At 50.3% G+C, this 18,382-nt stretch overlaps 2 protein-coding genes and 1 long non-coding RNA gene across 6 annotated transcripts in view; 2 read left to right on the top strand and 1 right to left on the bottom strand.

Moving 5' to 3' along the window:
* The window catches only part of RILPL1 (Rab interacting lysosomal protein like 1), a 31,732-nt gene extending 29,704 nt beyond the window's left edge, over window positions 1-2,028 (top strand). For 2 of the 3 annotated variants that reach the window (XM_053669882.1, XM_037160975.2), the window contains one exon: window positions 528-2,028. In XM_053669882.1, the coding sequence (XP_053525857.1) occupies window positions 528-672 (145 nt within the window). In that variant the 3' untranslated portion in view covers window positions 673-2,028. The remainder of the gene's footprint in view (window positions 1-527) is intronic. The other variant, XM_037160976.2, reaches the window with a different exon arrangement.
* Window positions 992-8,416, bottom strand: SNRNP35 (small nuclear ribonucleoprotein U11/U12 subunit 35). Its single transcript, XM_037160979.2, has 2 exons — window positions 8,199-8,416; window positions 992-4,902 (listed from the first exon to the last, which is right to left on the bottom strand). The coding sequence occupies exon 2, from the start codon at window positions 4,897-4,899 to the stop codon at window positions 4,159-4,161; it is 741 nt and encodes a 246-aa protein (XP_037016874.2). The 5' UTR covers window positions 4,900-4,902; window positions 8,199-8,416; the 3' UTR covers window positions 992-4,158.
* Window positions 8,417-8,458: 42 nt separating this feature from the next.
* LOC128628091 (uncharacterized) lies at window positions 8,459-17,258 on the top strand. Of its 2 annotated transcripts, XR_008392423.1 has the most exons (4): window positions 8,459-8,631; window positions 9,430-10,324; window positions 14,447-14,504; window positions 16,657-17,258. It is a non-coding gene; the product is annotated as an uncharacterized LOC128628091 (long non-coding RNA). The 2 variants fall into 2 exon arrangements; XR_008392424.1 differs by lacking the exon at window positions 9,430-10,324 and having other exon boundaries at window positions 8,470-8,631.
* Window positions 17,259-18,382: the final 1,124 nt, after the last annotated feature.

An 18,382-nucleotide genomic window follows, 5' to 3' on the forward strand; every position in this document is an offset into this window, starting at 1 on the left:
CTACTAATGTACTTAACCGTCTCCTTTTCCTGCATCCATACTCTCGCTTCTTCCTCAGCAGGAAGGCTGTGGGGGCCGGGCGCTGAGGTGCCCCTACCTGGCCTCCTGGTTCGCTAAACACATACCTGCACACAGACGTTCACCCTAAGCATCCTACCTGCCACGTGGCTTTCCCGTGTTACTGTCTCTGCAGCATTAGGGCAAGGAAGCCCAGAATGTGTGCTCCGGGTAGCTTTTTCCTTCCATTTGTGAGAAGAAGCCCCTCACGGTGGTTAAGGTTGTTAGGAGGTCACACGTGTGAAAACCCTGTTCACACCGTCACCTCCGAGGTGCCGTGGCAATGACACACAGAACCCCTGCTGCTTTCTAGAATAACTCTGACCCGCAACCCTGACTTGTACTCTCACACTTGGACTTGATTTGCTCCCTCCCCCCTCCATTGGCTGCTGTGTGTCCCCGGCATTGCAGAGTGCTCAAGTGTGCGCCCACGGCGGGCGGGAGCTCATTTCTTTCTCTCCTTCCGAAAGGTTTAGCTTCTTCTCGCGGGATAAGAAGCGTCTGGCCAACACGCAGAGGAACCTGCACGTCCAGGAGTCCTTCGGCCAGTGGGCCAACTCCCACCGTGACGACGGTTACACGGAGCAAGGACAGGAAGCCCTGCAGCACCTGTGACCGAGGCTCTCGGACCTGAACCAGGCACCGTCACCGCCACTGCCTGGATGGAACCTGGCAGCCCTCGGCGTCACTGCCTTGCGCACCTTTCGGTTCAGGCACACCGTCCAAACCGACTCGTCAAACCCGCTGCTTTGAGGAAGCACACTGAAAAACTGATGCCAAACTCTACAGAAATGTTTATTTATACCCGGGGCTGTTGCCATTTATAATAGAGGACTCTGATCCCTTAGGATATATATTTAATGAGACTGGGAGTGAAGGCCAGACTTTTGCATTAACTTCAGTAACACAAGCTTCTTTAAGCCAAATACGTCACTAGCCACTACGTAACTGCCGTTTGGCTGCTTGGTATGAACCTCTGTGGCCCGAGGGTTTTTTTTTATCACATTTGTCATTCTTAAGTGCGAGCGGTAGGTTTTCATTCCTTACGTTCATGAAATCGTCACGGTGATTGCATTTGTAAGATGGACCCATTAGACATGCGGGGCCTCTGAAATCACGGGACGAAGACACAAAGCAGCAGAAAATGTGGACAGCATTCCTCCCGCCTAGAACCTGGAAGCAGCTTTGCAAGAGCCAACGTTCCTCTCTTGCCCCTTGTTACTGATAGTGCCTGAGCATGTAGCGCTGCCCAAGGCCAGTGCCTGGGATCTGCTGTGAGTTACACGCCCTACTAACCAACCAGATGGTTGCTAAGGATGAGATTGCAACATTTCTTGTGTGGATTTTTTTTTACTTGGCATCTTTTCTCCTTTGTCCCAAAGCATCCTGGGAACCGGGTGCTAGAGCCTACAGGGTGGAAGATGGGGACTGGGGGAGACTTGCTGGAGTGGGGGCGGGTAGACAGTGGGAGGGTGGTGAGCGGGGAAGCCAGGTGCCCACTCTGCAACAGGCGAGTTGGGGCTCTGCCCAAATCATCTTTTTCTCCACCCACTGAGCACCCAGGGCAGCAGGCTGGGTGCTTAGATTAGAAGAGGTGGCATCACCTAACAGAGGACACAAGCACACACCCAACTCTGGTCTGCTAAGACACAAACCATCGGGTCAGTTGATAGTCGCCAGACTGTTCCCACCTTGCAGACAGGAACGATCAGACAGGATGGCGCTGCTGTGGCTCCAGGTTCTCAAAACCGACTGCCCGTTAGAATTACAAGTTTATTCTCCGTAAGAAGCGTGAGTGCTGAGGAATCTCCACCCCCAGCCCCCAACCACCTTCAGTTGCCCTCCCAGCAGTAACCAGTACTGCCAGTTCCTTGGTTGTCTCTTCTGAAATTATTTGTAGACACGCATGCAATTGTGTAAAAACAAAACATATATTTTCATTCTTTCACATAAATGGCAGCATACTCTATATACCTGTTTGGTACCTTTTTTCTTAGCATGCCCCGGACAGGACTTCCTATCTGTGCACAGACTGTGGGTCTCAGCCAGGGGTGGTTCTGTCCCTGGGGACACTTGCGTTGTCACACTGGTGGCAGTGGGTGGGCTGCTGTCATCTAGGGATGCAGCCACACACCCTGCACGAAGAACTTGCTGGCCCCAACCGTCAGTAGTGCTGAGGGGGAGGCGCCCTGGTCTCACCGATGGAGACCCTTCCTTCCAGTCGTAAGACAGCCTCATGTGCTTTCACACGTGTGCGCCCATCTGCAGAGTAAACTAGAAGCAGATTGGCTGGGTCAGAGCCAGGGGCCTTTGTCATGCTGATGGACGTCCCACATTTTTTTTTTTTTTTTAATGTAAGTTACCAGGGTTCTACAAGACTAAACCGGAATGTCCAGGGCCAGGGTCTGAGAGCATGTTTTTTAATCCAGCGGTCCCCGACCTTTTTAGCACCAGGGACCAGTTTCGTGGACGTTTTTCCACGGGCGGGGTGGGTCAGTGGGTTACCGGAGGCGGGGCTCAGGCAGTAATGAGAACGCAGCCTTGTTGGCCCGCCCACTGCTCTTCCGCTGGGCTGCTGGGCTCTTCTTAACGGGTCGGGACTGGTACTGGTCCGCTGCCCAGGGGTTGGGGGCTTGTGACCCATCCGTATTCTGGCACCCGGGGTTGACAACACACACCTCAGCTGGCTTCCACTGCTGTCGCACTCTTGTTCAGCCACATCTGCCAAGTCTAGCCCGTGCCACACTCTCGGTGTCTTAACAGGGAGCGCGTAGTGGGCAAAACGTGGACAGGGTCGGGAAGGTGTTCCTGCCAGGCTCTTTCCTGAGCCTGGAGAGTGTCACGTTCTGCGCTGGCAATTCGCAAAGATCCTATTTTCCTAAAACCGTCCTAACAGCTGACAGCAATTTCAAGACCCAGCAGGCTGCCTACGCGACAAGATTCATGCTCCTAGTGCAAAAACCTGGTAACGCATGTGTGAGTCTCGATACTGAATCAGACGTTTATTTTGCATGAAGTATCCTGAATTTTAAGAGCCTGAACTTTCAAACCAAACCCGCTAAATGTCACTTGTATGGTATCACGTGAACAGTGTGGCGCTTACTCAAAGCCCTTAGAAGCTAAGGTCGATGTATTCAGCTCTAAAAACGGAGGCCAGATGGTCAAGAGGGAGACACAAACCTGTCACGGCTCTAATCATTTCACTCACTTTCCTCGAGCTTTTTCTCCCCCAAGGACAGGAAGGCTGCCAGAGACCACAGCCCCACAGTGCTGTGGCTTTGGTGTTTCATTTTTTTATTTTCTTAAAAGACTTTATTTACCTAGTTTTAGAGAAAGGGAGAGGAGAAAAACATCAGTGCAGGGGAGATGCACAGACTGGTTGCCTCTCGCACGCCCTCTACTGGGCACCTGGCCCATGACCCAGGCACATGTCCTGACTGGGAATGGAACAGGCGACCTTTCGGTGCTCAATCCCCTGAGCCACACTAGCCAGGGCTGGTGTTTCATTTTAAATGTCAGCCTCCCATCCAGAATGAAGAAAAAAAAGACAAGGTGGCATGTAGCTCAAGAATGGAGTTAACATTTGCTGAAGAGCAGCCGGCCACTGACTGGGTCACTGCTCCGACCGGCTGTGGTGCCCTGTCCCTGGACGTCCCCCCGGCTTCACCTTCCCACCCCGTCTTCATGCAGCGCAGCAACCCCTTCTTCTACAGACATAAAGATGGAAAAGACCCAAGATACTCTGACCGGAGGCTGGTTCCCAGGAGTCCCAGATCAATACGAATGAGTTCTGGTCATTCCTTCTTTTTGCCAAGTGCTCAAAACGGTCATTTTCCAAGAGATGGGAGAAAATCAGATTGTCCACACAAATCCCCTACTGCCAAATTAAAGACCGGTGCCCCCTTGCCGCGGCCTTCTGGACGGAGGCCAGCGAGTACAGAGCTGCTACTCGAGCTCATTACGTAGCGCGTCCTGAGAGCCCCAAGGTGAAGAAGAGACACGCCTACCGCATGTGTTTCGTCAGCATCGGACTCACCCTTTGTGTGAAAGCCACTCGGGCCTCTCCGCCCTTTGGCCTCTGTGGCTGGTGGTGTTGAGCCTCTACTTACTTCTGTCCTTCTTCTCCCTGCCCTTGACCCTGTCGTCTCTGAAGTCCCTCTCCCTCTCCCAGTCATTTTCAGGCCATGCTCTGGTTGGCTCTCGGTCCTGCCGCCTCTTCTCCCGGCCCCGGTCGTGGTCCCGATCCCGTGCTCTCGACTCCCAGTGTCTTTCTCGGGACCAGGACCGCTCCCTCTTTTCCCTTTTCCCCTCTCGATACGGGTCATTTTTAATAACTGGCAAGTTGATGGGTTTGCGGAAAGGCCGGTCCCGCCCCCCGAACCTCAGTTGCCCAGATTCCTTTTTGCCCCCCAGACCCCCTCCGAGTCGCCGGGGGACCCACCCCTTGAGAGTCCGTTCCAGTTCGTAGTCCACAAATATCTCGTGCTGGTCGATGACCAGGCCGTCGGCGTCCCGGTAGGCCTTGAGGAGGGACCGCTCCTCTTTGTACTCGATGAAGGCGTAGCCTCTGGAAGAGCCGGTGACCAGGTCTCGCACCAGCCGAAGCCGCCGGATGTCCCCGTAGCGGGAGAACACTTCCTTCAACTTCTCCTCTTTGGTCTGCAGGTTGAGTCTCGCCACGAACAGGGTGAGGAGGGGGTCCCCCGTGACGCCTTTGTTGGGGGCGTACCGTGCCAACATCGCCCTCCAGACTGCACGGTCGTGGGGGTCTTCATCTGTGCCATCGATACTGCCAGCTTTAAGGGGGTCATACTCCTTGGCGATGGGCACCCAGTCGTTCATGTTCTAGGAGAGACCACAGGAGGCGTTTATAGAGCACCTCCTTTGAGCTCCTCCTCCTCTGATCCTTACAACACGCCCTCCAGGCAGACACCACCATGCACCCCTCCTCCACAGGGAAGGAGGTGGGGTCCCAGAGGCTGAGGTGCTCTTACCCACACTCCCCACCCCTACCCTCCCAGGAAGAAGCGGAGGACAGCCAGGCCTGAGTCTGATGCACGGATGTGTCACCCAGGTTAGCCACCACGGGGCACGTACTAATGATACTGCAACATGGAGGCAGGAATCAAAATCCAGGCTCACCTTTTACAGACTTTAAAATGAGTCACAGGAAAACCAGTCTGGAAACTGCTATGGAAATGTGGTTTTTAAAAACTCTACCACTAAGAATGTCAAACTTACTTACGCAGAGCATGACATAACCTTCCACGAATTCCTCGCCCGGCTTCAACCATGACCAACACGTGGCCAGTCTGGTTCTCTGCACCTCCTCTCCCATCCCCACTCCCAGAGGAACCTGAAGCAAACGCCAGATATGGCATCACTCCTGCGTAAACGTTTCAGGAAGCGTCCTGGTGGAAAGGGTTTTCTCAAAAGCAAAACCACAAGGGGAAATGCTTGGAACGCAGCGTTTTCCATCTGTCAGTGCACAGGTGGCAACACTAAACCGACAGCCACCCGGCTGCAGGCCACCTGACAACTGCTTTTCAAAGGGGGTGGGTAAAACACCACCCTGCCGGAACGACACAGTGCTTGCCCACATTCTGGACACTGCTGAATACCACGTGACCACCTCTGTACCTCCTGGAGGCCATGCTGAGATGTGTTACATAAAATCCAGGGCTCTTTGCGAACAGCATCTTCCCATGATATTGGCTAAAATAATATCTACGACTTTCCCTTCTTTCTCAAATTTCCCTCCAGGATCTTTTTGCTTTTGTTCTTCAGTCTATGGATTATGTAGGAGGAGTGATTGTTTGGGGGAAAGGCTACAGAATTCTCTTTGCCAGTAAAAAGCCAAACGCTACAGAAAATCAGAAGTCAAGGGACTCTGCCCTCTGCCCTTCACTTGGCCTATCTCCATATCCCACCACAAAACCCATTCTGCCCAGGAGGGCTCCTCGTGGCTTGGACGTGCCCTAATCCCCCAGCCCCATGACTTTGCCCATGAGATTTCCTCTCCCGGGAACGTCCTCTTCCGCCTCCCACATCTCCACTTGCGGAAATCCTGCTGGACTTTCCCAGTCCAGCCTGCAGCCTCCTCACCATGAAGCAAACTCGTCTCTCTCACAGCTCGTGGCACGTCCTCTGCCACACACAGTGCGCACTCTCCTACCTAGGGGCTGCCTCACTGCACCTCCAGATCCCAGGACCCTTCCTGACACACACTGGGGAACCGAACCAACTGCAGTCCCAATGCACTGAACGTCTTTTGGTCCAAATCAGATGAAAAGTATTTCACTGAGCACTGAGAGGCACGGCACGACACGACACTGACACCGTTTTGTAAGAGGAGGGCATGTCTGTCTGTCTCATCGTTAACAAGCAACTTGGGAGCAGACCCCTCTGGAGTCCTCACCTGTAAAAGGCTGATGAACAGCCAGAGCAACAGAAGGAGCACCGGACACAGTGACACAATTTCGCTGGGTCTGGGCCCTGCCCCTGGGCACTCTGTGCCTTTCTCTACTGGTGGCTGGAATATCTCTACGTGGGGAAAAAAGGTACCTTTATGTTGTTGGAATCTCTGCTCTAATATTCTCTGCATCGATTCCATTCTGCTGGCCCTAAAATTCTTAGATTCTAACCTTCATCACAGGGATGCAGGGGGGAAAAAATAGACCATTTCTACAGTCAACTTGGGTTGAACCCTTAGAAGGTGTCAGGCACTGTGCTATGCACTGAAGTCTCCTCATTTCTCAGTAACACCAGGAAATAGATGCTACTCTTACTGCTGTCTCAGATGCAGAAGGTGAATACAAAAAGCTGTCTTTTATGCCAAATCACAGAGCTAAGAAGTAGCCCGGCAATTTTCAGCTCCAAAGCTTGAGTTCTTCACTATTTCCTTAGATGGACATCGTAAAATATAACCCTTTGGAGATGGGGATAGAAAATAACAATTAGGGTTCCGGGAATTCGAGGCTGAGACCCTTCTCCCATTCTACATGAAATGGTCACAGAGCTCCATCAAATAATAATATTATTGTACACAGAGCTCCGGTTCAAAGCTTCAGATCTCAAATTAATATCTGGACAATTACGAAGGGACAGACACAGCTTTTGTTTTCTCCCTCATCTGCATAGGCTTCTATCAATACCAAATAAGAGAGAAGAGCATTCATCTTCCTGGGTGCATTTCCTCCGGGGCAGCATTATGTTGACATTTCCTACAACTTCTTTGGAGTTTTAGATTCTCACCATTATTTTATAAATGGGGATAGGATGTGAGAGATGAATGGTGTGTCGGGTGGAGGTGCGTGGGACACTAAAAATAAAAGCATGGACTCAGTGGATTGAGCAGGGGCCTGTGGACTAAAAGAACGCGGTTCCATTCCCAGTCAGGGCAAATGCCTGGGTTGCAGGACAGTTCCCAGCAGGGGGCGCACAAGAGGCAACCATAAACTGATACTTCTCTCCCTCTCTCCTTCCCCTCTAAAGATAAATAAAAACTTATAAATAAATAAATAAAACCTCACCTTTAAAAAAATAAAAGCGTGGAAAAGAGCATTAGACTGGGAATCGGAACACCCAGGCTTCAGGCCTCGTCTTTTTGGGCAAAATGTAAATCACCTGTAAAATGCAGCTAAATGCCACTTCACTAGGCTTTTGTGAAGACTGGGTAACTGTCTCTGAAAGTGCTTTATAATTTTAAATTATTATACAAATAAAAGTTATTCTTAAGCAAACAAAGCACGTCTCTCCTTACTGAGTCTGCGAAACAAGACGTTCCCGCGCTTTCCACCCAAGTGGGAAACAAAACTGAACCCGGGTCCAAGGGGCCTAGCGAGCATGCGCAGTGGCGCCGCGGACGCTAAGGCGGAAGTCTTCGTGGAAAGGCCTGAACCCCCAAAACCCCCAAGCGCCTCCGCCTTAGCCGCCCGCCCCCTCACCCCCTGGCGAGCGGCAAGGGCCATTTTTCCAAAGCAGTTATTGCTCCAGCCTCCCAAACCACAACCCCGAAAGGTCTCCTTCCTTTGTCAGATTTCAACATGGCGGCCGTAAGCGAGTGGACCCAACGTCCAGGCCGAAATACCTAAGTCCTTCCCACCCTGGGGCCCCGCTCCCTCCAAGCCTCCCCCACGCACCTTGGCTAGGCTCGCGCTTCCTTTCCCACGGAAACTGGCGCGTGCTCGAAACGATGAAAGATTCTTCGTGCCTCCCTTACCCGACCTTTACATTGGGAGAAGCAGATTCGTCACGGAGGCTGTTTTTCAATTCTGCTTTTGTTTGAAAATATTAAATCCCCTGTATTGATCATCGGAGACATACTATTTCCAAGGGGAATAAAGTTCCTGATTTTTTTCCCCACGAAGGCAAGACCCGCTAAATTGCACCGTTAAGTTGAAAAACTATCGAATGTGCAGTGAGACGTCCGAGAGCCGCTGATTCCCTGTGCGTCGCGCACGGATTATCAGCGCCGCGGGCGGTTTGTTCTCGGACTCCCTTCTGTCGTTGTTTATAGTTTCTTTAAATTATGGTCTCTTCAGAAAATGCGTGTGCCGGTTCACATGAAATTCGGTACGTTTTCCCGGAGTGTCCCTGACTCGTAGATTTAGTCAGTTCGCTTTCACACAAGCCAACCAGTTCTTCGGAGCGCGGGGACTGTGGACTTGCGTGGGTTCGTGTTACGGTGCGGTTTCGCGGGCCCCCGCCGTGTCTGAGACCTCAAGTCTCTGGACATTTTCATTTTTTTCTAAGTCCCAGGTGATTCTGGGAGCTACTAAAGGACCCCTGCCCCTTCGTGGGAGGGACAGGAAAGGACTACGTGGCCAGTAAACATGTGCGGAACGGGGAAGTGGGTATATTTTGATTTGGGGGTGTTTTTTATAGGCGCAGGTATTTGGGTAGATTAGGGCCTGTCGAACCGTTTCTTAACTTTGGTGGTGTTTCTTAACTTTGGTTTTGTGATATTCACGAGCCTCTCATTTTCTGATTAGTCCTTGCAAGTGGGCAGTTTTTGCAAACACCCGATCTCATTTTCGTTTTAGTCTCATCCTTGGAAGGTAAGCTTATGTCTAATTACTAAGGGTGTGTGACGACTGCCTGGTCCCCACTGAATCACTGATAACGTAGGTGAGAAATGGAGAGCTTGTCTTAAGTACACTTCCTTGAAATTCATTGATGAAAACGTATTCTTGAATAAAAAAGCAAGCAATAGCTATAGTTTAAATTTTTATGTTTAAAAAGATATGTGGTATGTGCAGGGTCTGGCACAAATAATGCCCCTTGGTTACAAAATCTTGTATTACAAAGTCATAAGCATGTCATTCTGTAACATGACAATATCACACTGAAGCACACCATGTGACATTTTAGGTGAACTGTTCAGATGAAAACGATAAATTACTACACCCATGTTATTACCTGGCCAACCACACTCGAGCAGGCCTTCCCTCTGCGGGACCCTCTGTACGTGCACTGGAATGCTATTCAGCCCTGAAGAAGAGATTCTGATCACTGATCACCACGGCAACCTGGACAGACCTGGAAGGACACTGTGTGAGCCAGACACCAAAGGACAAGTACTGCGTGACTTGATTTACATGCGGGGCCTAGTTAAATTTGTAGAGGCCGAAGGACAGTTCCCCAGGGGGCTGTGGATGTTGGGGGCAGTTGTTCAGCGAGCACAGGGGTTCCACCTGGGAGGGTGGAAAAGCTTGAGATGGATGGCGAAGGCCACACGACCTTGTGATTGTGCGGAGTGCATGTTCACACACTGCACTACACACTGAGGAACAGTTACAGCAGTGACAGGTGTGTGGTTTACCACAATAAAAACAGTTGGTGTGTGTGCACCCCAGTAGCAGTGAGCACAGCCAAGCACCCAGACCTTGGTTTCCAGTGTCCTCCGATAGAGGTGACCTGTGCTCCTTGCAGAAGTGGCTGATTCTAAGACTGGGCCAAGGGAAGCAGGAGAGGAGCTTGGAGCAAAGCAACCCATAGTGCTGGAACTCAGAGAAGTGCTGAGAACAAATGAACCCAACAATGACAATGACCGTGGAGTCCGGGCGCGCAGGACTAACTGAGGGCTCTCCGGGACCGAAGCAAAACAGCTTGCGCAGCAGCATAGTGTTAGATTATAATCCAAAATATGAAATAAACCGGGTAGAAGAGACAAACCTGCAATGCAGAATTCCAAATCATTTGTGCGGCCAACCCCTCTGCCGAGGTGGAGTGCAATCCTCCACCCCTTACGTGTGGCCCAGGCAAGGTGAGTTTCTTCGGGAGAGCACAGTGTGGAAAAGGGGCAGCGAGGAGGGACACTACAGAACCCTGGCAAACACACACCAGCGGGGGATCAGGCCAACATCTACAGTGTAAGTCGTGTTAACAGTAGTCTCCTCTGGTACAACGAGATGCAAGCAGCACTTTAACTTTGTGAGCTTCCCCCCCAAAACCCGTACCCCAGTCTAACCGTGACAAAAGCACCAGAAAAATGCCAAGGGGTGTTTACAAAACAGCTGACCAGTCCTCAAAACTGTCAGGGTCATAAAAAACAAGGGAAGTCACAAACTGTCATGGCTGAGAGAGGAACCCACACTGTTACTGTCCTCTGTGGCAGTTTTGGCTGTGTAAATTTCAACTTTATTAAAGTTTTAGGCCCTGGCAGATGGCTCAGTTGATTGGAGCACCATCCCGTACATCAAAAGGAGGGTTCAACCCCTGGTTAGGGCATATACCTAGGTTGTGGGTTTGAACCTGAGTTGGGGTGTATGTATTGGAAACAACTGGTTGATATCTCTCTCTCCCTCTCTCTCTCTCAAAACAAAGCATATTTTGGGGTGAGGATTTAAAACCGTTTTTTAAAACTCAGTTGTGTCAGCCACATTTTAAGTATTGAGTAGCCACATGCGGAAGCCAGTGGGCGCCGTGTTCGACTTCTTTCAGCATCATGTTGTCGACATTCATCCAGGCTGTGGCCTGTGTCGGAATCTCCTTTTTCATGGCTGCATGATATTCCACTGTATGGGTAGATCCCATATTTTAATCCACTTAGTTGGGGGACATTTGCATGGCTTCCACCCGTGGGCTGCTGTGAACGCTGCTGCAATGAACATGGGTGTCCAAATATCTTTTCCAGATTCTGCTTTCAGTTCTTCAGGTTATGCATCCAGAAGTTGTTCTATTTTTTAATTAACTGAGAAACTGTCATACTGTTTTCCATAGCAGCTGCCCCAGTTTACACTCCTACCAGCTGTGCACGAGGGCTCTAATTTCTCCATGTACACCCTTTACCAACACTTGTATTTTTCTGATTTTTCTTTTTTAAAGATTTTATGTATTTCCTCTTTAGAGGGAAAGGAAAGGAGAAAGGGAGAAAAATAACAGTGTATGGTTGCTTCCCGTGCATCCTCTGCTGGGAACTGGCCTGCAACCCAGGCATGTGCCCTGACTGGGAATCGAACCGCGATTGTCTGGTTCGCAGGCCCGTGCTCAATCCACTGAGCCACACCAGCCAGGGCTTCCCTCTCTCTCCTTCTCTTCCCCCTCTCTAAAAATGAATAAATAAAATCTAAAAGAAACACCTAATTATATAAAAAAAAAATTAAATGTATTAACAGCCCTGGCTGGTGTGGCCCAGTGGATTGAGCCCCAGCCTATGAATCGAAAGGTCGCTGGTTTGATTCCCAGCCAGGGCACATGCCTGGGTTGGGGGCAAGGTCCCCAGTTGGGAGCGTGTAAGAAGCAACCAATGGATATATCTCTCATACATTGATGTTTCTCCCTCTCTCTCTAAAACTAAATAAATAAAATCTTTAAAAAATTTATAACAAAATATAAACCAAGCAGGAGATCTGGAGGGCAACATGGCCTACTCTACTAGAAACTTCTCTCGAAGTTTCACACCAGTACAAGCTTAAAGCAACCACTCAGCACCGGGCTCCGGCCGAAGCTCGTTTTATTCTCTTAACAACCGTTTGAGGAGCATATTGTTACATTCCAAAGTGGAGCACCAGTGGGCATGGAGGGTCAGGGGGAGGACTTTAGCCCCTCCACCACCACAGTCTCCTTTATTGCTCCCCCAACTCTTTCCCGTGAGTAAAGTTCACCTGAGTTTGTTTTTTTTTAAAGCGGCTCTTATGCAAACACAAACTCAGAGAAGTGCCCTTGGCACCACCCTTCCTGCAGCCAGGTTCTTCCTAAAGATCTTTAACTCCAAGAGATGAAGTCACTGACCCAGGATTGCATGCCTTTAACCCAGACTGGGAAAATCTCCAAAATCTTGGTTGTTTCCACGCAGGATATAAACGTAGCAAGACCAGAAAGTCCTTGAGAGAACAGGAAGAGAGCCTCGCTGCATGTGCCGCTCAGGAAATGAATGGTGCCTCCGATACGCAGGAGGGCATGAGGCATTCAGGGCCCGATGCACCACAATAGGACCTGCAGGTGCCTGTAATGGAACTTTCCTGCTGGGGGCTCATCTGGCCCCCAAACCTGTGTGTGGCTCTATTTTTGTTAAGTGTGACCCACCCACTTCTCCTTGTTTACCAGTTCACTTTTCCCTTGGTTGAACCATGAGTAAGCCATGACCTAACTTTGGGCTTTTTTGTACAGTCACTGTGGTTTCTACTAAAAAAAATAAATGCAGCTGTCTATTGTTGCCTGCCTGGCTCAAATCTCAGGGGAATGCTTTTGAAATCTTTTTTTCTTTTTTGGTGTATATTCACTGTATTTTTTCCATTACCATTTATCCCCCTTACACCCTCTTCCACCTCTGCCCTCCCCCTCCCCCGAAATTATTTTTAAAACTTCATACAATGACGCATCATTGGGACTTTTCAAAAGCTTTTTGTAGACACTCCATGTGTGTCAGTGGGGAAGCTGAGCTTGGAGCAGCCTAATTCACTCGCCTAACACAACTCGGCTTGGGAGCGGCTGAGCCAGTCGAGGTCTGAGCGGACGGGGTCCGGGGTGGTGCCACCCGGGGGAGCACTGTGCTGTCACTCGCTGCTCTTCACACTTGAGCATAAGTCAGGATTACCTCGAGCGCTTGTTAAAACGGATTGCCGGGGCCCACCCGCAGCAAAGTTTCTGATTCAGTGGGTCTTCGATTTGCATTTCTGAAATGTTTCCAGGTGAGGCCTGGCTGGCGTGAGTCAGTGGGCTGGAGCTGAGTCGTGTGAACCAGAAGGTCACAGGTTCAGTTCCTGGTCAGGGCATAAGCCTAGGTTGGGGGTTTGGTCCCTGGTTGGGGCACTACCAGAGGCAGCGCATCAGTGTCTCTGTCTCACATTGTTCTTTCTCTCCCTCTCTCCCTCCCTTCCCCTCTGTCTGAAGTCAGTAAGCATGTCCTCAGGGAAGGATTTAAAAAGAAAAAAGTTTCCAGCTGTTGCCTAAGTGGCTGGTCTGGGCCCATTTTGTTTGGGGGACATTCATCCGTTGTGGGGGAGCTTGGTCCAGCAGAGTCCCCTGGCCACCCTGGATGAGAGTAAGTCCACCGAGACGTGATCTGCTTGGAGAGGAAAGGTAGTCAGTCTCTCAGAGGGGAACGGGCTTGAGCCTTTTCCTCAAGGGGCTTTTATTGGGTTCAGTTGGCATAGGAATATGGGTAAAGCTCATCAGTCATTGTCAGGCAGTAAGGATCAAACAATAGATAACATTCAGAAAACTATGAGGGCTTGTTCTGAGTCTAGGTCAAGTAGCTAAAGGGCCATCAAAGTCTGGGAAAGAAACTCATTTTATGCTTGGACCCTTATCATTGAAATTGAGGACATTCTTAGCAAAGCTGGTTCTATAGGATTTTAGGCATTCTTCCTTAGGCCTGATTTCCCTGGGGAACTGCTCATTCCTGACCAGGGTTGCACCACCCTCTGCATTGTTTCAGGCTTAAGTCAGGGGGGGAAGTAAGGCAGCCAAGAGATTAGGAGACTTCTTACAAGCAGAATGAGGACTCAGGCTGTGTCAAAGCTGAGGGATGAGGGTCCATCACTCCCTTTTTCTGTAGCCCCCCCAAGTCCTTCCCTGATGGCCTCTTCATGACCATGCCTGTCTTAGGTCGTCTCTCCCTTGAGGAATCTTACCGGTCATTGGCTAACCAGTCATTCGCCTGGGGCCAAGCAGGGTGAAGTAAAAGAGGGCAGAGGCTGCACCCCTGCTGGGAGGATAAGCTTTATCTCCTAGGAGGTTTATAGTCCCAAGGTCCTTTACTCAGTCTTAGCCATGGATGGGGTGGGGGTGGGGAGTTATAGCTTCTGAAAGCAGGCAGGGCGGTTCCCAACAATCCCTTCTTGGACATTTGGGTTACTTCCACCCTTTGGCTGTTGTGAATTAATGGAGCACACTTTAAAAACCTCTACTGTAACTCATAATTGTTTTCATCATTTCCTAACAGAGAAAGAAGGATCATGATTACCTGCCAACAGACGGTGGAATTGTAGGAGGTCCAAGAGGTAAGTAAGGTCATTAACCCTTACATCCTCATAATAGCCTATACTCCTTAATCCTTATCATGTGCTATCTCATCCCACCTCCACCGGTCTTGGGACTGCTTTTACTTTTCCCAGTTTCCAGTGAGGAAGCAGGGATTTGGAGAGATTAAGGAACTTGATGGCTGATGTCCCAGCAGGTCAGACTTGTGAGTCCAAGCCAAGCCTACTTGAACCCCACGCCCTGTTGACTAAGACACTACAGGCTTTGCACACAGTAAATGCTCAGTAAATACTCTGTTAATTGAATGAACAAAAGAATCTTCTATAGCAAACGCACAGCTACTCAATGGAAGACCTTGACCTTTTAAAGGAGTAATATACAGCTTTCACTATGTAGCAAAGAGTATAACAAACAAAAGGAAGGGAGATCCAGTGCCTCAGAGGGCGAATTTCTAGGGAAATTTCAAACAGAACTTCGGATGCCCACGATGGTTCTGCCGAGACCGGTGCCAGCGGTGGGGGCTGAGGACACTGATGGGAAAGAAAGCGGTTCAGCCCCGGGGAATTCTTTCCGAGAGCGTTGCTCCACTTGGCAGCAGTGAAACACAGTTACTGTGTCCTAAGATTAACCCATTTAAAGGGTGCAGTGTGGTGGTTTTTAGTCCATTCACAGAGTGTGCGGCCGTCACCATGGTCTAACTTTAGGACATTTTCATCACCCCTAAAAGAAGCCCTGTCCACATCGACAGTCACCCACCAGCTGTCCACCCCCGGCTCTAGACGATGGCTCACCTGCTTTTCCTTTTCTTTTTTTTTAAAGACTTTTTTTTTAGAGGGAGGGAGGAAAACATCCATATGTAAGAGAAACATCAATCGATCAGTTGCCTCTTGCACACCCCCAACCAGGGGCTGGCCCACAACCCAGACATGTGCCCTGACCGGGAACTGAACCCTCAACCTTTTGCTCCGTGGAACAATGTCCAACCAGCTGAGCCATGCAGGTCAGGGCTAATGTACTTTCTGTCTCAACAGAACAGATCTGCCATTCTGCACAGTTGACATGAATAGCATCTTACCGTTCGTGGCCTTTTCTGGCTGGGTTTTTTCACTTAGCAGAGTTGTCGGTGTTCATCCTCAGTGTCGCACTGTCTGTGCGCCTTTCCTGCCTCCCCACCCCCGCCAGCACTTTACCAAGGTGTTTACCTGAAAGAAATGTACAGTGTTGGATGCAGCCCTCAGCTTTTTACCTGCGTGTATGCACATTTGACCTCCAATGAAATCACGACATGGCACGTTTTCAGCACTCTAGAGACTCCCTGAAAACCCTGGTCGGGTGTACAGAGTGTAACATTTATCCCCCAGCCTTGGCTGGTTCGGCCCAGGGCACAGGGCGCCAGCCTGCAAGCCCAAGGGCCACCAGCTGGACTCCCGGTCAGGGCACGTGCCTGGGCTGTGGGCCAGGTCCCCAGCTGGGGAGAGACAACTGATGTATCTCTCCCTTTCTCTCTCCCTCCCTTCCTCTGTGTCTAAAGTAAATAAATAAAATCTAAAAAATTGACCACCTTAGCCACTGTTAAGTGCACAGTTCAAGAGTGTCGAGTATATACACGCTGTGCAGTCTCCAGAACTTTCTCATCTCGCCAGCCTCAAATTCTGTGTCCACCGAACGTCCATTTCCTGCCCTCCTCCCAGCCCCCCGCAACCATTCTACTTTCTGTTTCTAAGTTTGTACCTCACGTAAGTAAAATCACACAGCATTTACCTTTTGGCCACCGCTTTATTTCAGTTAGCATAATGTGGTCAAGACTCATTCGTCACAGCCCGAGTCATAATTTCCATCCCTTAAGGCTGATTATGACGATAGTACGTTAGGTACGTATCACACTCCGTCTGCCTGCTCGTCCGCGGATGGACGTGTGGGTCACTTCCGCCTTGGGGTCAGTGCGAGTCAGTGCCGCTGCGAACGGGGTGCGCCGGTCCGTCTCGGAGACCCTGCCTTCAGCTCCTCGGGGAGCGCACTCAGTGGGGCTGCCGCACCGCGCAGGGACTCATTTCTAACGTACTGCTTCCCTCAGCGGCTGCATTTTACGTTCCCACCGGCAGTGCACACGAGCTCCAACTTTTCCACATCCTTGCCCACACACGTTATCTTCTTTTTTTTTATTTTTAATAGCGGTCATCCTAATGGGTGCGAGGAGAGACCTCACCGTGGCTTCAACTCTCGTCTCCCTGAGGATCAGTGAGACTGAACGTCTTCTCCTGTGCTCGTTGACCGCTCGTACATCTTCTCTGAGGGAATGTCTAGTTAGGCTCTTTCTCATTATTTTTTATTTTTTAATAATGGGTTATTAAAGCATAATTCACATACCATATAACTCACCCATTTATTTTTTTTTAAAGATTTTATTTATTTTTAGAGGGGAAGGGAAGGAGAGAGGGAGAGAAATATCAATGTGTGGTTGCCTCTCGCATCCCCCATTGGGAACTGGCCTGCAACCCAGGCATGTGCCCTGACTGGGCATCGAACCCCAATTCGATGCGTGGTTCGCAAGCCCGCGCTCAATCCACTGAGCTACACCAGCCAGGTCCATAACTCACCCATTTAAAGTGTACAATTCAAAGATTTTTTGACGGGAGGTGGGTGGGAGTGAAAGAGGGTAAAGAGGATAAGTAGTAATAGAAAATATACAATAAAAATTTAAATTTTTGAAAGGATTTTTGGTATATTTACAGACTTATCACCATGATCAATTTTAGAACCTATTTACTACCCCATCCAGAACCCCCAATGCCTTTGGCTGTCTCCCCCTAGGCCCCTCACCCCTCTGCCTTCCTGTTCTAGGCGGTCACTAGCCCCCCCCCCCCCCCCCGTGGATTTGCCTGTTCTGGGCGCTTCGTAGACATGGAATCACACGTTGTGATTAGCTGCTGCTGTGATTCAGTATCACCTCCCAGGGAGAGTGGGGACCCACTCAGGAAACACCGTCTCCGAGGGAAGCTGCTCAGCGACCCTGTGCCGAAGCTTTTATGGGGCTGGTCCTGCGGGCACCCTCTGCCTGGCACACACCCAAATCCCGGGCTCCCCGGAGGAGGAGAGCCCGGTGCACCCACTGCAAACTGGTATTGGCGCAAACAGTTGAGGCACAACAGGCTGCTGTCATCGGTTGGGTGGTGGGGACCCTCCCCAAACCAGGCTCCCGGAGCCTGACCAAGGGCCAGCCCCGAGGGTTGGAGTTCAGGTGACAGCATTCTGGGGCCTGCCGTGTTAACTGCTCTCCACACAGACTTTGACAGGAGGGCTGCGGATTCAGGATCGGTTGCAGACGCACACGGAGAGTCGCCGTCTTTGCAGTGTGCAGTGCACAAGAAGGATGTCTTTCCTCTGCCTGGGCCCTTGGCCCCGCTCAGTGGGGTTCCCCAGTGTCCACTGTACCGGCCTCGTGCTTGTGTTAAATTTGTTTCTTAGTCCTTTATTCTTTTTGATGCCATTGTAAGTGGGATATTCTTAATTTCATTTCAGATTATTTCTGGCAAGTGTATAGAAATGCAGTTAGGTTCTGCACACTGACCTGCAGCCATGAGCTCGTGCGTTAGTTGAACGGCTTCTGCTGCGTGCCGACTTTTTAGCCTGGCAAGGTGGCGGACTACGTAGACGGCCTTTTTTAAACTAGCCTTGCGTCCCCGGAATAAACCCCCGTTGGTCCTGGCATGTAATACCTGTTACGTTGTGCCGAACTCTGTTTGCTAACAGTACATCATCAGGGATTTCGCGTGGGTTTGTGCTTTGTCTGTTACTGGGGTTTTGTTGGGGGTGTTGATGCATTATAGGGGTTGTTCATAGACTCTAGGTGGTAACCCCCTGTCCATATGGTTAGCAAACACTGCCCCTCATTCTGCAG

This window comes from Artibeus jamaicensis, unplaced genomic scaffold (assembly GCF_021234435.1).
Source record: "Artibeus jamaicensis isolate MK-2021 breed Jamaican fruit bat unplaced genomic scaffold, CSHL_Jam_final contig_525, whole genome shotgun sequence".
In the NCBI taxonomy this organism is placed as follows: Eukaryota; Metazoa; Chordata; class Mammalia; order Chiroptera; family Phyllostomidae; genus Artibeus; species Artibeus jamaicensis.